Source organism: Aquarana catesbeiana, linkage group LG06, assembly GCF_042186555.1.
Source record: "Aquarana catesbeiana isolate 2022-GZ linkage group LG06, ASM4218655v1, whole genome shotgun sequence".
NCBI lineage: Eukaryota > Metazoa > Chordata > Amphibia > Anura > Ranidae > Aquarana > Aquarana catesbeiana.
In genome coordinates, this window is record NC_133329.1 from 339,966,311 (window position 1) to 339,985,527 (window position 19,217).

Here is a 19,217-nt window from a genome sequence, read left to right on the forward strand (position 1 = left end):
CAGGTAAGTCTGTCATAATGTGCTAGTATGCAGTGAGTGCATATTAACCCTTTCATGACTAAGCCTATTTTTGAAATTTGGTGTTTACAAGTTAAAATCCATATTTTTTGCTAGAAAATTACTTAGAGCCCCCAAATATTATATATATTTTTTTAGCAGAGAATCTAGAGAATAAAATGGCGATTGTTGCAATATTTTTTATCACACGGTATTTGCGCAGTGGTGTTTTAAACGCAAATTTTTGGAAAAGGGACACTTTCATGAATTTTAAAAAATCCAAACAGTAAAGTTACCCCAATTTTTTTGTATAATGTGAAAGATGATGTTACGCCGAGTAAATAGATACCAAACATGTCACCCTTTATAATTGCACGCACTCGTGGAATGGCGACAAACTACGGTACCTATGAATTTCCATAGGCAACGCTTTAAAATTTTTTTACGGTTACCAGGTTAGAGCTACAGAGGAGGTCTAGGGCTAGAATTATTGCTCTCGCTCTGACGATCGCGGCGATACCTCACAGGTGTGATTTGAACACCGTTTACATATGCGGGCGCGACTTCCGTATGCGTTTTCTTCGCTGCGCGAGCTCGTGGGGACAGGGGCACGTTAAAAAATTTTTTATTTTTTTTACTTTATAAATTGTGTTTTAAAAACTTTTTTTTTTTTTTTTACTTTTATTGCTGTCACAAGGAATGTAAACATCCCTTGTGACAGTAATAGGTGGTGACAGGTACTCTTTATGGAGGGATGGGGGGGGGTCTAAAAGACCCCCCATCCCTCCTTTACACTTCAAAGTATTCAGATCGCCGAAAATGGCGATTCTGAATACGGTGTACTTTTTTAAATTCAGCGCCACTGGCAGCCGAGTAAACGGGAAGTGACGTCATGACGTCGCTTCCGCGTTTACAACAAGAAGGCTGGAACGAAGCCGCTCACAGCTTCGTTCCAGCCCGCCCCCAGCCGCCGAAAGTACCCGATTGGACACCGGCGGGAGGGGGGGGGGTGGGGGTGTCCCCTCCCGCTCCTCCGGTATAACAACCGAGCGGCTTTTAGCCGCATCGGTTGTTATACACGGGTAGCCGATCGCCCGCTGTAAACAACGGTACCGGGATGATGCCTGCAGCTGCGGGCATCATCCCGGTATAACCCCGGAAAGCCGAGTACGCATATGTGCGTACGGTCGGCGGGAAGGGGTTAAAGTATGTCATTAACTTGCTTGTTGTTTTTTTTTTTTTTTTGAAGACTTCATTAGCACTTTAATTGCTGATAGATCACTTTTGCATGTATAACATTAAAAAGTGCACACACTGTTTAAAACCAATAATGCACTGTCTCCCTCTGTTCTGTACATTATTTACTGTTGCTGAAGGGGAAAGAAAGCAACAGGAATGACAGACTGTGGAGGGAACACAGATTAGGATGGAGAAATGAAAAGCAGGTGAGGCGACAAACTCTGCTGCCAGGGACCCTCAAAAGTGTTTCACTTACAAGGATAGTGTCTTATTGTATCTCCCAGATATTCTCCCTGTGCATGTGAGAGGCAATGTCCCAGGCATTTGTTAGAAGGGGAAAACAGGCCAAGCTGACTGGTTTTCACTTAGGTGATTATTGTGGGAGGGGGTACCTGTCACAAAAAAGTAGCCAAAAAAAAAAAAAAAAAGTATTGAAACAAGGGTATGAATAGTACTTTCATTTTAAAGTGATTGCCTGCTTTAGTGAAACTTACCGTCAAGTATTATTAGCAGTATTTCCAGGACAGCATTCCTATATCCCACCCATTGTTTTTACTATTGGCATTAAATTTGTTTTTCTCACTTACTTGGTGGTGGTTCCATCTATTGGGCAAAAATTGAAGGGTGAGGTTGGGAGGGTCTTTTACCTACTTTTCTGATTGGTTCCTCAATCTACTGAAAACACAATCATTTTTCAGGTGACTGTCCTGGAAATCCTAGAGTTTTCTAGGATTAGGCAATTGGCCCTGACAGGACACTCGTTGGATAGTTCTTTGGGAAATTGTTAGATATTGGAGAAACACTGTTTTAGCAGGAACCAATCATTTTTCAGGTGACTGTCCTGGAAAGACTACTACAAGCACCTAGGTTCTCTCTGGAAATAGGAACATCTCTGCTAATACAGGCAAATTGGTGGCTCTAATGTGCATCTTATGTAGTAAGCAGTATAAATGGTAAATCCAGCATTGTTTGTATCTATAAATAACAAAAACAAAAAAGAAAACAAATATTTTTGTGGGTTTTAACGTAGAATTTTATTGAAAAATTAAAACTGCATTGCATATCATTTTAATAGTTAAACATTTCTTTTCAAGTCACAGGATAGAAAGAGTTCATTGATCACACCACAACCATATCTCTCACTTACCACACATACTGTGACCTGACAAAACCAAATATGGCAGTGTAACTATTGCTACGATCCCTGACGTTCCTCCTGAGACAACATGGACTTCTGTCTGTTATCAGCCTGTAAGTGTGCCTTCCTCTACTCTGCCTTTTCCAACACATTGCTTTAAATGCCAAAAAGGAGCAAGTTTGTTATCCTGACTAGTCATTAGTGGAAATTCTGGTATTTCTTTGTGGTTGTGATAAAGTTTGAAACATGAAGTCATAAATTATAATATAATAACTATAATTAGGTATAAAAAAAAAAATAAAATTAATTTCCCCACGATTCACTATCGCTCGATTCCGCAAGTGTTCCAATTTACTATCGCTGTTTTCTAGCTGGTCTAAAACCACTTATGACGTAAAGGGACACTTTTTGGTTGCCATGGACAAAATTATATATAGTGCAGGTAGGGCACTGGACAAAAGGGAGGTGAAAATGATTTGATAGAGTAATGTAATCTGTAAGATTATAGTGTACTGTAGGGGTTATTTTTTTTGTACCTTTTGAATTTGCCGCCGGGCTCCGGCCCCATGTGTCGCGACGCTCGCAGGGTAATGGAGGCCGGCACACAGAGCATCAGGCAGGGGACATAGCCTAAGGAATGGTGGAAAAAACTTGCGCTAATGAGCAAAACACAGTGAGTCAAAAGATTACTTAAATTCACAAAAATGCAGCTGCAACAAAAAACTCCAAATATCCATAGAGTACCAAAGCATATATATTAAAATTTGTGCGCTAGCAGAAGTAATACAATTAGGAAGCTCCTAGAGGTAATATCCGGAGCCGCAATATATATGAATCCCAGCACAAGAAAATACCAAAACAATAAATACAAATAGTGCATTAAAACATAATGGAAAATGGAAAATGAAAAAATATATATATCAGAAAAAAGTGAATATTCTGAAAATAAGATATAACACTCAATCATCTAAAAGACACCTATATTCAGTCCATGAACAGGCTTAGCACAAAAAAAAAAAAGAAAAAAGAAAGAAAGAAAACGTTCCTTTGGTGTGTCACATCAAAAACCAGAAAAGTGATAAGATGTGAAAAACGCTTCCAAACACCCATTGATTGCAGAAGAGGAGTAATGGATGTACCCTTACCCCATTCGTTGGACCTCCTCTATAGCAAGGTCATATGCGCTTGCAGATATAGCCCTCTGCAGGGACAGATGGAATGTTGATGTCCGGGTCCTGTCAGCGTGCACCACCGACTCAAAGTTGATCCGACTGATCCAACTGTCCCGTGCCCCGTAGAAGACGTCACGTATGACGAAACATGTAGGGCGTGGCCTCGCAGTGCTTGCCATCACGTGTTCTTTATTCTTTGATTGCACGGGCGTTTAGCCTTTGTTTTTATGCCGCCTTTTTAAACGTTTTTCATATTGGAACCTTTTTGTACATTTACCTGTGGTTTATTTTAACCAATAAATCCCTAATATTACTACACCATTGGAGTCGTTTTCCCCTTCTTTTCTTAAATATGGATCCTCCCAATCCTGAGTCTCCCTCCTGATGCTGGAACAGTTGGATCAGTCGGATCAACTTTGAGTCGGTGGTGCACGCTGACAGGACCCGGACATCAACATTCCATCTGTCCCTGCAGAGGGCTATATCTGCAAGCGCATATGACCTTGCTATAGAGGAGGTCCAACGAATGGGGTAAGAGTACATCCATTACTCCTCTTCTGCAATCAATGGGTGTTTGGAAGCGTTTTTCACATCTTATCACTTTTCTGGTTTTTGATGTGACACACCAAAGGAACGTTTTCTTTCTTTCTTTTTTCTTTTTTTTTTTTTGTGCTAAGCCTGTTCATGGACTGAATATAGGTGTCTTTTAGATGATTGAGTGTTATATCTTATTTTCAGAATATTCACTTTTTTCTGATTATATATATATATTTTTTCACATTTTTTCATTTTCCATTATGTTTTAATGCACTATTTGTATTTATTGTTTTGGTATTTTCTTGTGCTGGGATTCATATATATTGCGGCTCCGGATATTACCTCTAGGAGCTTCCTAATTGTATTACTTCTGCTAGCGCACAAATTTTAATTTATAGGGGACATAGCCTGCAGACACAGCGGGGGGGATATCGAAGAATCCTGGTGACAAGGTAAGTAACCTGGACCAGGATTCTGCAATGCAATCCCGAGTGTGGCTCGGGAATGCCGCTAATAGTACTGAAATTTGTCATTATGCCTTGGGGGGGGGGGGGGGGGGGGGGGGGGGGGCGCGACTACTCCCATTGGATGGCTCCCCATCTTTGGAACTCTGGCACCTTAGAAATTTTGTGTCATGTTATATAGTAACAATGTTTTTTTTTTCCCCATTGTGATTGTAATTTTGTTTTCATACCTTTTTTTCTGTTAATGTATATATTTTTTCTTGTATTGTTTTGTTCAAATTTAAATAAAAACAGATTATAAAAAAAATAAATCTAAAATAAAATGGGCAATGGGGGGTTGGTTTACTAAAACTGGAGAGTGCAAAATCTGGTACAGCTCTGCACAGAAACCAATCAGCTTCCAGGTTTTTTGTCAAAGTTTTATTGAACAAGCTGACATTAGAAACTGGTTGCCTACCATGCACAGCTACTGTATACCAGATTTTGCAGTCTTCAGTTTTAGCAAATCATCCCCAATGTCTATTCATACTGTACACTGACAGCAACAGTATGTCCATGGGGGAATTCCATTACTTAGCCGTTTATTTTTCGACACCATAACTGGCTCCTGGATTCCAGGTGGAAAGTCAAGGACTCCATGCTCCACTTGGTTTATTTAAACTGGAGTACTGTAGTACTGATTTGATATCTTCAACATGCTGGTATTTTCTGTTGACTAATCATAAGAGTTTTCTAGGATTAGGCAATTGGCCCTAATAGGACAGTCATTGGATTGTTAGTTCTTTGGGAAATTGTTAGATATTGGAGAAACACTGTTTTAGCAGTATTGTTACATATTATACATTCAGATGTTACTTGTATGTGATGGGATTGTTCCCATTTACTGGAATGTTGAGATACTGACCTCTCTCCTTTGAAGACTATCGCAAAGTCTTCTCGATTGCTGACCTTTTGGTATAAATATTCTGAGAGCTCCAAACATTTGTTGATCTGTTGCTCAAACCCTTCAGTGCCCTGTTTGAAAAAGAAAGACATATCAAATCAATATCTTGTTTTTATTTGTCCTTAACTAAACATGCAGGAGCTGGTGGTTATGTAGTATTACTATTGACATTATCATCATTTTAGATGTGTATCACATAGAGGATTATTGCCGTTAAATTTCATTTCAGGCTTCGTTCACACGTGCGTACCACAGTGTACACTTATGCAAGGGCCGTGTTTGCCTACATAGGGATGTAAGTTGTGTTTAGGGCCATGCGGGTGCCAGGTTTGGAACAGGGGCTGCGTCCCAATTGACATGAATGAGACTGCCTGCATGGGGATTCCAGTGCTCTGTGACCAAGCCCCAGTGATAGCGTTTAGCATACTATGGGGTTGATTTACTGAAGGAAAATAAACTGCGAACTTTGCAAGTGGAGATGCACTCTGCAACGTGCTGTTGCACCAGATTTTAGTAAATGAGAGGAAGCTCTGCTGCGATCATACAATCCATGCAAGCAAAAATGCTGTTTTTTTTGTCTTGCATGCGATTGGGTATTCTTTGCACAGTGGAGCTTTGCCTCATTTACTAATCTCTGGAGCAACTACACTTGCAAAGTGCAGTCTATTTGCCTTTTGTAGATCATCCCCTATGTATATGGACTTTTGTTTGCTGTATGAAGATTATGTGGCAAAAATAGGCCAGAGTTTGTGTTTAGGATTTTATGAGTTTGCCATAAGAAGCGTTGTGCATGTTTTCTTCTTGGTGTCCTGTGTCCCAGCTAAACTCTGAAAATCACTTTATATACCTTTGCTTTATACATGAGCCAGAATTTAAATATAGCTACATGGCGACCACATTGTATTGCTTCATCTCCTGTGTCATATGATATGTTGTACTGCTTGTCTTGTTGGAAGAGATATCCTGCGCACATCTGATTGCATCCTTGAAGAATACCCTAGTGAATTAAAAAATAGGAAAAAAAATAAAATACTAATTATTTTAGGTAACGTCAGTTTGCTAAAGAATGGAAACTGAAGTGTAGCCAATTTACATAACCACTAAAAAATGCTTTAAATGTGTATTTTGTTATCAAAGTAAACAGAGAGAACTGTATTGTCTGCTTTTTATATTGTAAAGCACTGCATACACTGTTGGCGCTATATAAATCCTGTATGATAATAATACTATGCTGTATATAAAGTTGTTTTATGTATTTTAAGACTTCGGTAACACCACTGAGGTGCGGTCGATTGTGTGCATTCTTTTTTGCACATTGCTGTGTGTCGCATTTGGGGCAGAGCATTTATTTCAAAGGGCTGCTCTATGTGTGATAAATGCACAAAAAAAGATGACTGCATCATTTTAAAAATTGCACTGCGGTACCATATGTATTGACATAAGTGAACAGGCACAGATTAGTGAGATGTGTGGGGTACCATTCAGAACTCATGGCACTGTCATACATCTGTAAAACAGCAACGCATTTTGAGCACTGCGGGAAAGTGTGCGATTCTGCCTGTGTTCCGCAATGCAACAAGTGTGAACAAAGCCTAAGTCTTATAAACTGTTTGTTGGCTTTTTTTGTTTTGTTCAATTAATGAACCTAACAAAACCATTAATGTCAAATGTCTGAAATTGTCAACCCCAACTATTAGAGCCTTGTTCATTTTCAGTTTAAGAGTACAGTAATTGCTGATCAGTACCAATCAGAGACTCAGATGTCACCTTAAGTCTGACAGTTGCTGGTCTGTCAACTTTGTTACCTAACACACTCTGGGGATTTCATAAAGAGAATCTACAACACCTTTTATAATTGCACACACACGTTCTGTAATATCAAATGTTTCAAAGCAGCCCGGCATAAAATTACCTGGCAAAGAGACTGCTGGGTTTAGAGGAACAGAGACGAGGGAATGATTTATTTGTGGGGTTAATACAGGAACTGTGGGTAAACACGAGGAGAAGAAAAACCACACACAAAGTGAGAGCTATACAATACATATTAGTATAATGGATGGAGACTATTCTGAAATGCACATGATCCGGTCACAAAACAACAAAATTATCAAATAAAAAAAACAAAAAAACATATGGATTGGAAGCAATTACAAACATTTTTTTTTTGCTGTTCAGAAAACTTTAGATGCACTCAGTTAAAGGAGTAGGTCATGACTAGCTCACAATTTCACATATCAATTGTTGAAGTATCTTTAAACATTGCTGAATAATTCTGAAAAACTGCTAACTTCTGTAGTTAAAGCGGTGCTCCAGGCGTTTTTCTTTTCTTTTTTTTTTTTTTTAAAGTCAGCAACTATAAACACTGCACTGTAGCTGCTGACTTTTACCCACATGCCGACTGGGCCATAGCCGAAAGATGGCTATAGTGCAGTCGGCTTATTCTGGGAGGGCGTCCATGGACGTCCTCACAGAATCACGCTCCCGCGCGCCCCCGGGAATGTCTGTGACTGTCGGGTCCTCAGGACCCGATGCGTCACAGAACGGGGTAAAGGGCCAATCGCAGAGGCCCTTTACCACATGATCGCTCCCGTCCAATGACGGAGCGATCACTTGTCAACAAACCGGAGCTTGTCCGGTGCAGCTCCTCCCCTCTCTTCGCACTGATCAGTACAGCGTGTGAGGAGAGGAAGGAGCCGAGTGCAGCAGCGCTGTGGGCTGTCTCTGGAGTGCCCACAGTGCTGATCTGTGCCCATCCATGCTCCACATGTGCTAAAAACATGCCTCATATGTGCCCATCCATGCGCCACATGTGCTGAAAACATGCCTTATATGTGTCCATCTATACTCCATCCATCCATGGCTCATCCGTGCTCCATCCCTGGCTCATCCGTGCTCCATCCATCCGTGCTCATCCATTCTCCATCCCTGGCTCATCCATGCGCCATCCATCCCTGGCTCATCCCTGCTCAATCTGTGCTCATCCATTCTCCATCCATCCCTGCCTATAGATTCTCCATCCCTCCCTGGCTCATCCGTGCTCCATCCAGCCGTGGCTCATCCATGGCTCATTCATGTTCATCCATGCCTCATCTGTGCTCATCCTTGCCACAGCCATGCCACATCAGTGCTCATCCATGCTGCATTCTTGCCACTACAGTGCCCATCAGTGAATCACAAAAGTGTAATAGGTAGTCAAATTAGATTTGAAATTTAAGTCCCTGATGGCGCTCCCTGCATGTTGGTCCTCTGTATGTGGACAGGCTGTGTAAAAGTCTCATATGTGGTATCGCCATACCGGAGGAGAAGCAGAATATATATTGGGGTGTCATTTTTGCTATGTGTTAGAAATATCCTATAAATGGACAACTTTGTGTAAAAAAAAAAAAAAATAATATGAGTTTTCATTATCTTTCCACGTTTTCCAAAAACTTGTGTAAAAAAAAAATAAAAATGACATGTTCAAAAGACTCCTTATGCCTTATAGAATATACGTTGGGGTGTTTACTTTCCAAAATGGGGTCATTTTGTGGACGTTTCCATTGTCCTGGCTTCCAGGGCCTTCAAAAATGTAAGAGGTAGTCAAAAAATGAAATGTGTAATTTATGTCCCTAGGACGCCTGACGGTGCTCCCTGCATGTTGGGCCTCTGTATGTGGCCACGCTGTGTAAAAGTCTCACACATGTGGTATCGCCATACTCAGGAGGAGCAGTAGGATGCGTTTTGGGGTATACATATGCTGTGTGAGAGAAATAACCTGTTAATATGACAATTCATAAAAAAAAAAAAAAAAAAAAAAAAAAGGAAAAGAAAATCTTCATGTTGCAAAGAATTGTGGGAAAAAACACTCACCATGCCTCTTACGAAATACCTTAGATTGTCTACTTTCCAAGAAGGGTTATTTGGGGGGTATTTTTACTTTCCTGGCTTCTTGGCCAAAATTCATTAAGAAAAATGACTAATTTGCTAAATTTTTAAAGCAAAACAAGCTGTCCTGAGGCCTGGCAGAGCATCACCAGGGATGAAACCCAGCATCTGGTGATGTCTATGCGTTCCAGACTTCAGGCTGTAATTGACTGCAAAGGATTTGCAACCAAGTATTAAAAAGTGAAAGTTTGATGGATGATTGTTAATTTGTCCCATTACTTTTGGTCCCTTATAAAGTGGGAGGCACATATACAAACTGTTGTAATTCCTACACCGTTCACCTGATTTGGATGTAAATACCCTCAAATTAAAGCTGAAAGTCTGCAGTTAAAGCGCATCTTGTTTCATTTCAAATCCATCGTGGTGGTGTATAGAGCCAAAAAGATTAGCATTGTGTCGATGTCCCAATATTTATGGACCTGACTGTACATACCCTGGTGATTTTCGCCTGATAACATGCACACAAGTTGACACAAAGGGGTTTGAATGGCTATTAAAAAGGTAACCATCCTCACCTGTGATCGGTTTGGTGTGTGTGTGTGTAAAAGGTAAATGAGTTTCTGGAAAGCAAAAGAATTGTCAAAGGATCTGTGAGAAAACCCCGTTAGACTTACCGGTAAGGGTATTTCCAGGACAGCTACTTGAGAGATGATTGGCTCTGCCCTCTAAAGGAAACACAAATCAGATACAATTTAAAAGGCCCCTCCCTTTCCTCTGACCCTCAGTTGTTTAGAAGATCAAGTAACCTCCACCAAAAGTGCACTCGGCAGAGGGAAAAAAAAAAAAAAAACAAAAACAAAAACAAAAAAAAAAAAAAAAAAAAAAACAGAAAATCATATAAAAACCCCACCACCAGGTAAACGAGGTCGACCAGTGAAAAAAATAGAAAAGGGTGGGAATATAGACGCTGTCCTGGAAGGTTCCTGGAAATACCATTACCAGTAAGTCTAACAGGGGTTTTCCCCCCCTCACCTTCCAGAACAGCTACTTGAGAGGATAAGCAAGATTCTATACCTTAGGGAGGGATGACAGCCTGAAGCACTTTCCTACCAAAGGAGAGGTCCTGGCTGGAAAGCATCTGAACTCTATAATGTTTGCCAAATGCATGAGAAAAGGACCAGACGGCATTTTTAGAAATTTCTTCCCATGATGCCCCTGCTCTTTCTGCCCATGATGTGGCCATGGATCTCGTTGAATGGGCCCTAATTCTAGAAGGAGGGGTGTGAACTGACGCTTTGTATGCCTCACAGATAGATCCCCTAATCCACCTAGCAATAGAACTTTTAGACCAGGGCTCTTAAACTCAAATTGCCTGAGGGCCACATGACAAGTATTCATATCCCATGGGGGCCGCATGCAAACTTTCAAACTTCAAAAGCAATAAACTATATACAGTTGTAGTTACTGCTTGCTACCAGTCACTGCTTACTGCCAGATGCTTGGCAGTGTTTGCTCTGTGCTAGATGAGCCAAGTTTGCTTTAAGTGAGTTAGCAGTTGAGACCATAACAAAAGAGGCGCAGGCGCATTATTAAACCCAGCACTGATGTCAGCAAAACGCATTGTTAAACCCAGCACAGCCCCCCACACACAGATTTCTACCCCAGTCACCCCACTAAGGACTATGGGAAAAAGACACATATAGAAGAGACAAAGTGAGCTGCACACCCCAAAATTAAGTATTGTATAAGGAAGGATTTTCCCCAATGGGGCTTTAAAACAGCAATATGCAAAATCAAGAAGAGTAGTCTAATAAATATACGAGTATTTTATTGAAAACCCATATTCAGTAACATGGTTGGATGGGTTAGACTAGGTACATACCAAATCTGGTCCAATAACACAATTCATATTCCACAATACAGTAAAAACACAAATGCACATCATTTGTTCATCAACATTGCACAGTAAAAAAAAAACATTGTACATGTCATTACATTCCATCATATTGTAGAGTATACAAGCCCCGACGCGTTTCGACCTTAATACGGTCTCGTCAGTGGGACAAATAGATCTAAAAAATATATATTACATATGTACATAATTAGAGAAATATATCATCCTTCATCACATTAAATGAATTGAGACGGCAAGCCTTTACCATTTAAAGGTGGAATAGAGGTTATATATTCCAAGATAGGAGGAAACGTTGGAGAAGCCGGAGGGCCGCCACCCCCCCGTTGAAGAGGAGATGACCCGAAGGGGCTTGCAAAGAGCCACACTGTACGCGCCCTCCAAGGGGTGAGGGAGCATGCACCTGAAATGAACATCCATAATAGCCATCATCAGTTAAAGGAAAATAGTATTTGTATTAACATGAGTATTTCTAAACATGTATATATTGGGACTGACAAAGGACATGTAGTCTTTGTATAAATGTCTCACGGTAATGGATCCTATGAAAATGACTAAACAAGTTTGGATAGTAATGTAATAAAGGCATTATAGTGGTATAAAAAGAGGAAAAGTGTTTATAATTCATTAATGGTGACGTGAAATGGTGTACTGCAAATTATTGGATGTGATGCTAGGGAACTGCATACATTACATACATTACAACAGTACATTTTCTGGAATTTACACAGCCTTTAATTTATGACTGCCTATGTCGTTTCTTGAGGTGCTAAAATGGCAGGGCAGTACAAAACCCCCACAAATGACCCCATTTTGGAAACTGGACACCCCAAGGAAATTGCTGAGAGGCATGTTGAGCCCATTGAATATTCATTTTTTTTTTGTCCCAAGTGATTGAATAATGACAAAAAAAAAAAAAAAAAATTACAAAAAGTTGTCACTAAATGATATATTGCTCACACAGGCCATGGGCATATGTGGAATTGCACCCCAAAATACATTTAGCTACTTCTCCTGAGTACGGGGATACCACATGTGTGAGACTTTTTGGGAGCCTAGCTGCGTACGGGGCCCCAGAAACCAATCACCGCCTTCAGGATTTCTAAGGGTGTAAATTTTTGATTTCACTCTTCACTGCCTATCACAGTTTCGGAGGCCATGGAATGCCCAGGTGGCACAAACCCCCCCCAAATGACCCCATTTTGGAAAGTAGACACCCCAAGCTATTTGCTGAGAGGCATGGTGAGTATTTTGCAGCTCTCATTTGTTTTTGAAAATAAAGAAAGACAAGAAAAAAATTTTTTTTTTCTTTTTTCAATTTTCAAAACTTTGTGACAAAAAGTGAGGTCTGCAAAATACTCACTATACCTCTCAGCAAATAGCTTGGGATGTCTACTTTCCAAAATGGGGTCATTTGGGGGGGTTTTGTGCCACCTGGGCATTCCATGGCCTCCGAAACTGTGATAGGCAGTGAAGAGTGAAATCAAAAATTTACGGCCTTAGAAAGCCTGAAGGCGGTGCTTGGTTTTCGGGGTCCCGTACGCGGCTAGGCTCCCAAAAAGTCTCACACATGTGGTATCCCCGTACTCAGGAGAAGCAACAGAATGTATTTTGGGGTGTAATTTCACATATTCCCATGGCATGTTTGAGTAATATATCATTTAGTGACAACTTTGTGCAAAAAAAAAAATTGTCTCTTTCCCGCAACTTGTGTCACAATATAAAATATTCCATGGACTCCACATGACTCAGCAAATAGCTTGGGGTGTCTACTCACCAAAACGCTCCAAAAAAACTGTTAGCGATCGCAGGGATCAGGCCTGACTCTGCGAACGCTGCAGTTATGCGTTTAGTGTTTTGTAAGTGACAGTGATCGATCGATCGATACTGCACTTGGGTGGGCTGGGCCAGGCCGAGGGGAAAAACGCAGGTGCTAGCAGGTATCTGGGCTGATCCCGCTAACACTGCGTTTTTGGGAACCCTAAACTGCTGGGGACGCTAGTATAGATCTGATCGGATCAGATATTGATGCGTTCAGATACTATACCACTAAGGGAGGCGTATGCTGCATGCATGGGTGTTAGCGGTACTGGCGCTAAGCTGACGCTGTCTGGGGCGACGCATATCACCACCGGGCGATCAGGGTGCTAAACCTTTATTCGGTAATAAACGGCGGGTGCCCTGACACTATAAAAAATAAACGAACTAACCAGCGTCAACCGTAAAGGTTATACGGTGATCAGTGGTGAACTAGGGGTCAATCAAAGGGTTAAAAAATTTATTAGATAGTATATGGGGGTCCCTCTCGCTATAAAACGCTGACGCCGAACACTGGTGACGGGGGGTGATCAAGGGGTTAAAACTTTATTAGGGGGGTACCCTAGACCTACAGGGGGCTAACACTCACTGCCCTACCACTTCTAACGGTCACAAACTGACACCATGCAGTAATCAGAAAAAAAAAAAAATACTGCTTGGTGTCAGTGTGACAGGGAGGGGTGATTGGGGGGCAATCGGGGGGGGGGGTTGGGGGTGTAATGTGTACCTGGCATGTTCTACTGTGTGTGTGTTGTGCACTCACATGTCTTCTATCCTCGGCGCCGGAACGGAAACTGCCGAGCCGAGGAGAGATGACATCACATCCTCTGCCTGTAAGTACTACACACAGGCAGGGGAGGATTCCCATTGGCTGGGAGCGATCGCGAGGGGGGGGGGGCCACGATCGGATGGCCTCCCCCTCGCCTCTCAACGCTCCCAGACAAATGGCGACCGCCGCAGGCACCGGGGGGGGGGGGGGGTTTCGATCGGACCCCCCGCCCGCGGGAGGCAGATCACGTACGGGTACGTGATTCTGCCTGCCCATGCCATTCTGCCGACGTATATCGCCGTTAGGCGGTCGGCAAGTGGTTAAATCAGCTAAATACATTTCATGTGCACCTAAATAAAAGGGCGTGCAGCGTCTTACAGTTTTTTCTTTCTAAAGAAGCCACTTGAGTATAAAAGCCAGAAGCTGCAGACTAGCACTTCCACTACTGGGTCAGAGCTATAGCTCTCTAATCAGTAAAACGTAGGCCCCTTGTTGATTGGACAGCTCTAGCTCAGCAGGGGATGGGTCACTCTCTTCAACATGCCGGACAAGCTTTGTACAGAAAATCTACTGTAAGGCATGAAACACATTTTGTTTTTATGTACTGTATTTAGCAAGTGTTAGCTGAAAGTTCAACTGGGCTTTAATTACTTCAATACAGGAGGCACTTTCACCTCCTTCCTGCCCAGGCCAATTCTCAGCTTCCAGCGCTGTCACACTTTGAATGACAATTGCGAGGTCGTGTAACACCGTAAGAATAGTATAAACTCCCGCGCTTATGGTAAGAAAATACAAAAACATATATAAAGAAATGCAGCCTCTATCAATAAATCCACCCTAAGGTGAAAATAGAAAAATATAGGAAGAAAATGGATAGAAATGGCGCTGTTCTTACTTTAAGATGTTCCAGACCCTCTAAATGCGTGAGTGATTCCTAGTGCTAGTATGTGCTAAAGTGCATAGTGCATAGAATCGTGCAAAAAGAGCTAGCAGTACTGATATCTGACAGTACTGTTTATATGACAAACACTGTTCACACTGTTATATGCTACTATATAGTAATATAGTGTGAGCCTCCTACTCAGAGGACCACCATCTGAAATGAATAAAAGTGGAAAAAACATACAAAATAAAAAAAACATTTGCATGCAAAAATAAAAAGGAGATATATTATATACACACACACACCTGTGCAAAATCCACAAATGTAACCAGTGTATAACAATGCTATAGTGCTGGACTCAACGTGCATATAATGTCCTTAGATACTGGTGTACTACAAAGCCCAAAATAAAGTGACAAAGTGCTCCTTCAGATTTTTATTCAGTGCTTCTTTAAAAAGGTGCCCCATAGGAAACGCACTCACCTCTATTATTCAACCCACAAGGAGGTATTTCACTTTCACAGTATGAGCCACTGTGTAGCGGGGCTAACAGCGCCATTGCATCACTTCCGGTTTTCAGGCCGTGGAGCACAGATCGTTCCGGCTTCCCGATTTTAACCATTCGCTTTGTATTTACTTACTAAATGCGAGTACCCATTGACTATGTGAATAAATACTCTAATGTTTTTGCGGTAATACACTAAGGAGTGTTTTTCTTCTGTATATGTGGGCATTTTAAGAGGCTAGCTGCAAGTAGATCACTTATACCACAGACATAGAAGCAATTTGCAGACACAGGACAACAGGCTTTCCCATTCTGTATGCTACACATGGGAGAGACATCACCAATTTATATCATAGGAATATAATCAAAACTAGTTATCAGACTTTTAAAGATAAAAGCAACGATTACACTACTCCTAGTGTTACAGGTATTCACCATTTAAAGCCCCACTCCAACCAAAATATTTTAGTATAGCAAGGAGGGGTTCAAAAAAAAGTTGAATTGATCTTTAAACACCAACATGCGATTATTACAACATCAAAATGTGTAGCAGCATAATGAGCATGGAATGTATGTAGTGTATGCCCATCCATCACAAGGTAAAGGACATTCTCATTGGTCATAGTACTTGGCATCTTTGAGGCACAGCATATCTCAGTACACAATACTTTGTCTAGAAGATGCAAACAGTCCCTCTATTGTAACATGTAAATAGAATTACATTACTGATATGCCTTGGACCCTTTTAGAAAAATTTGAAGTGCATCAAACTGTCACAAAACTTGAGTACCGGAAGTGATATTCACTACAGATCTGTACCTGTGGGGAACTGTACACGCAGCAAATAGGGAACCCTGACAAAGACAAGCTGTGCAGATCAGTGTCAAGTACCCCAATCTAGGATAGCTGGGAATGTGCTGGGTATGTTTTTATTTTGTAATAAACCAAGCCCCTTCCATGTGCACCTTACAATAAAGGCTAGTTATAGATTGGGGTGGTTGTCACTTATCTGCACAGCTTTTCAGCTGCACTGTGTGTGGGGACACTTTGGATGCTTTCAGCTGCCATTGTGCTTTTGCTGGGTGTCCAATGTGTCCCTGATTCTTTAGGGAGAGGCGAGCCCCCTCCAAGCAAACCTGCCCTTAATTTATCCCCTGCTATATGTGCTTCAACTTGGGAGACTGAAAACTATAGAGTTAGGAACACAGTGTACAGAGGAGTGTGTGGCTTTCACATAGATTGGCAAATGTGTGCAACTACCTTTGTCATTTACATACACTGTTGTTTTTTTCTCAGGCTAGCTGGTAAGTGTGCTAGTAAATTTTTTGTTGTTTTGTAACCTGACAAAGGCTGCTCAGATGAGAACAGGGAAGCTCTTTAACAAATTCTAAAACAAAGGCCCCTCCAAAAATATGAATTGTATTCTTCACATTCAAGAAATAAGTGGAAACCCCTCCACTTGAGGAGTCACATGGGTCTCTCCATTTGGACCCCCTGCTGATCCAGCTCGGAGACTTCTGAGTTTTTTTCCAAGGCACAGCTTTGGCTCAGAAATCTAAAGGTAACGGATTTCTAAGCCAGAGCGGAGCCTCCACACAACACTATTTTGTTCTGCCTCTGACACTACAAGATCAACAGGTCTTCCAAGTCGTGCCACCCAGCCAGTTTGTATTAGCCCATAAGTGAATGCATTTTCCCCGTCTTTCCTGAAGTTTGTGTTGGTCTAAACAGAACTATGCTGAACGGAATAAAGTATGAGCCACTACTCCGTTTTAAATTGATCGTAAACCCTTTACAACAACTTTATTCTACAGGCAAGCCTATAACAAGCCTATAATAAGGCTTACTTGTAGCTACCTGCACGGTTTAGGCGATATCCCCTGTATGTGCCGATTACATCGGCACATGCGCACTGGTGTAAACTGAAGCAATGGCACGTATGTGCCGTTACTTCAGTCTGTGTGCCGTTACCGGCAGCTCCTGCGTGGGAGTGATGCCATTACAGCTCCGGCCAATCACAGTGCAGGAGCCAGGATACCCGGAAGTAACCAAGGGAGAGATGTTGCTGGCCAGAAGGGAAGACGAGGAGGGCTGGGGGGCCTTGGTTCTCGGGTAATTAATGAATAATGAGCTGGTAGGCTATGCCAACTAGCTCATTATGCCTTTGTCTTGCAGGGTTTTTTCCCCCCCAGGGTTTACAACCACTTTAACCACTTAACATCCGTGCTATGGCCGAATGACGGCCACAGCGCGGACCTGAATTCCCGGGAGGCCGTCATATGACGGCCTCCCCTGTGCACTCGCCCTGCAGGGAGCGTGCTGTGATCACCGAGTCACTGAGACTTCGGTGATCATCAATCCAAGTAAGGGGCCGGTCCCGGCCCCTTACCATGTGATCAGCTGTCAGCCAATGACAGCTGATCACATGATGTAAACAAAAGATCGGTAATCGTTTTTTTTTTCTACTCACGCTGACAGCACGATCAGAAAAAAAAGCCGATCACCGGCTCAGATGTGAGGCACATCTGTGCCACATAACAGTGCCACCTATCAATGCCCACCAGTAGTGCCAATCAGTGTAACTGATCAGTGCCCATCACTGCCGCCTCATCAGCGCCCATCACTGCTGCCTCATCAGCGCACATCAATGAAGAAGAAAAATTACCTGTTTTAAATTTTTTTATAACAAAATAAAAAATTTTTTATTTTTTTTTTTTTTAAATTCAGTTTTTTACATTTTTTTTTAACAAAAAGTAAAAAAAAACTGCAGAGGTGATCAAATACCACCAAAAGAAAGCTCTATTTGTGGTGAAGAAATAAAAATTTCATTTGGGTACAGTGTTGTATGACCGCGCAATTGTCATTCAAAGTGCGTCAGCACTGAAAGCTGAAAATTGGTCTGGATAGGAGGGGGGTTTAAGTGCCCAGTAAGCAAGTGGTTAAACAAGCACTGAAGAAGGACATAGCAGCGCAGGAGGTTTTTTTGAAATTTTTAGGTTTGTGTGTGAAGTTGTAAGACACACATAATGTAAACATAGAATACAGACTAGAACATATTCAACTTACCAGCCTAAGGCATTTATTGGAACAATGAAGTCAAAGAAAGGTTCAAGTCCAGATCTGTGTCCAGGAGAGTTCTCTTGTACCTGTTAAGAGAAGCGGAGTCTGTTTAGTCATCGATTTGGAGAGAGTTTCGATTTATCATCACAGTAAATCTGAACTGTACTGTGCAGGATGTGAGGGCTGTTGGTGCTTTGACTTGAAACCAACAAATTCAGGAGTTATGGAAAGAATATAGTGGCCGCCACTGTCAATCGTTCCTTCAGGGTTCCCAGTGCACTCATTGCCCACCTATAATGCCGAGCCTCGGGCATCACAACTTTCAAAAGTTACTGACGCAAAACAAATATGTAGGGCTGAAACAACTAATCGATTATGAAATTAATCGATTACTATTTTCATAATCGAATAATCGACCAGTAACATAATGGGGTTAAGAAAAACTAAAATGAGCCCTTTATGGTACAAAAAGAGCAAATAATCACTACTGTAAATATTACTTTCACAGTTCTACAGTAAAAAAAAAAAAATGAACCCCTTACAGTAGTGATTATCTGCTTTTTTTTGTACTATAAAGGGCTAATTTTAGGGTTTTTTTAACCCCATTATGTTACTAAACGTCTTAGACCTGGTTGCACTACAGTTCATTTACATGGTTTCCTATGGGACACGTTCACATCTATGCTTTTTTTTAGCCGCTGCGTATTTGGAAAGGGTCAGGGACTTTAACGCAAAACGGTGCTTTTTTGGTTCAATATACTTCAATGGAGAAGCATGTAATGCGTTTGGCCAATAAGTTGGCCAAAAAAATGCAAAAACACAAATCGCAGCAAAAATACGTGTGCAAAAATCAAAATGCACAGCAAAAAGCACTGCAGAAATAGATCAAAAGCAAACTGCATAGGTGTGTACCGAG

The 19,217-nt window shown here is 41.5% G+C and overlaps 1 protein-coding gene across 1 annotated transcript; it reads right to left on the reverse strand.

Moving 5' to 3' along the window:
• Positions 1-1,653: 1,653 nt before the first annotated feature.
• Positions 1,654-18,493, reverse strand: LOC141147005 (glutamate decarboxylase 1-like). The gene is made up of 7 exons (XM_073633926.1): positions 18,308-18,493; positions 11,514-11,669; positions 10,029-10,079; positions 6,338-6,487; positions 5,452-5,561; positions 2,911-3,004; positions 1,654-2,211 (listed from the first exon to the last, which is right to left on the reverse strand). Exons 2-7 carry the CDS (start codon positions 11,514-11,516, stop codon positions 2,167-2,169), a joined length of 453 nt encoding a protein of 150 aa, XP_073490027.1. The 5' UTR covers positions 11,517-11,669; positions 18,308-18,493; the 3' UTR covers positions 1,654-2,166.
• Between the last annotated feature and the right edge of the window lie 724 nt (positions 18,494-19,217).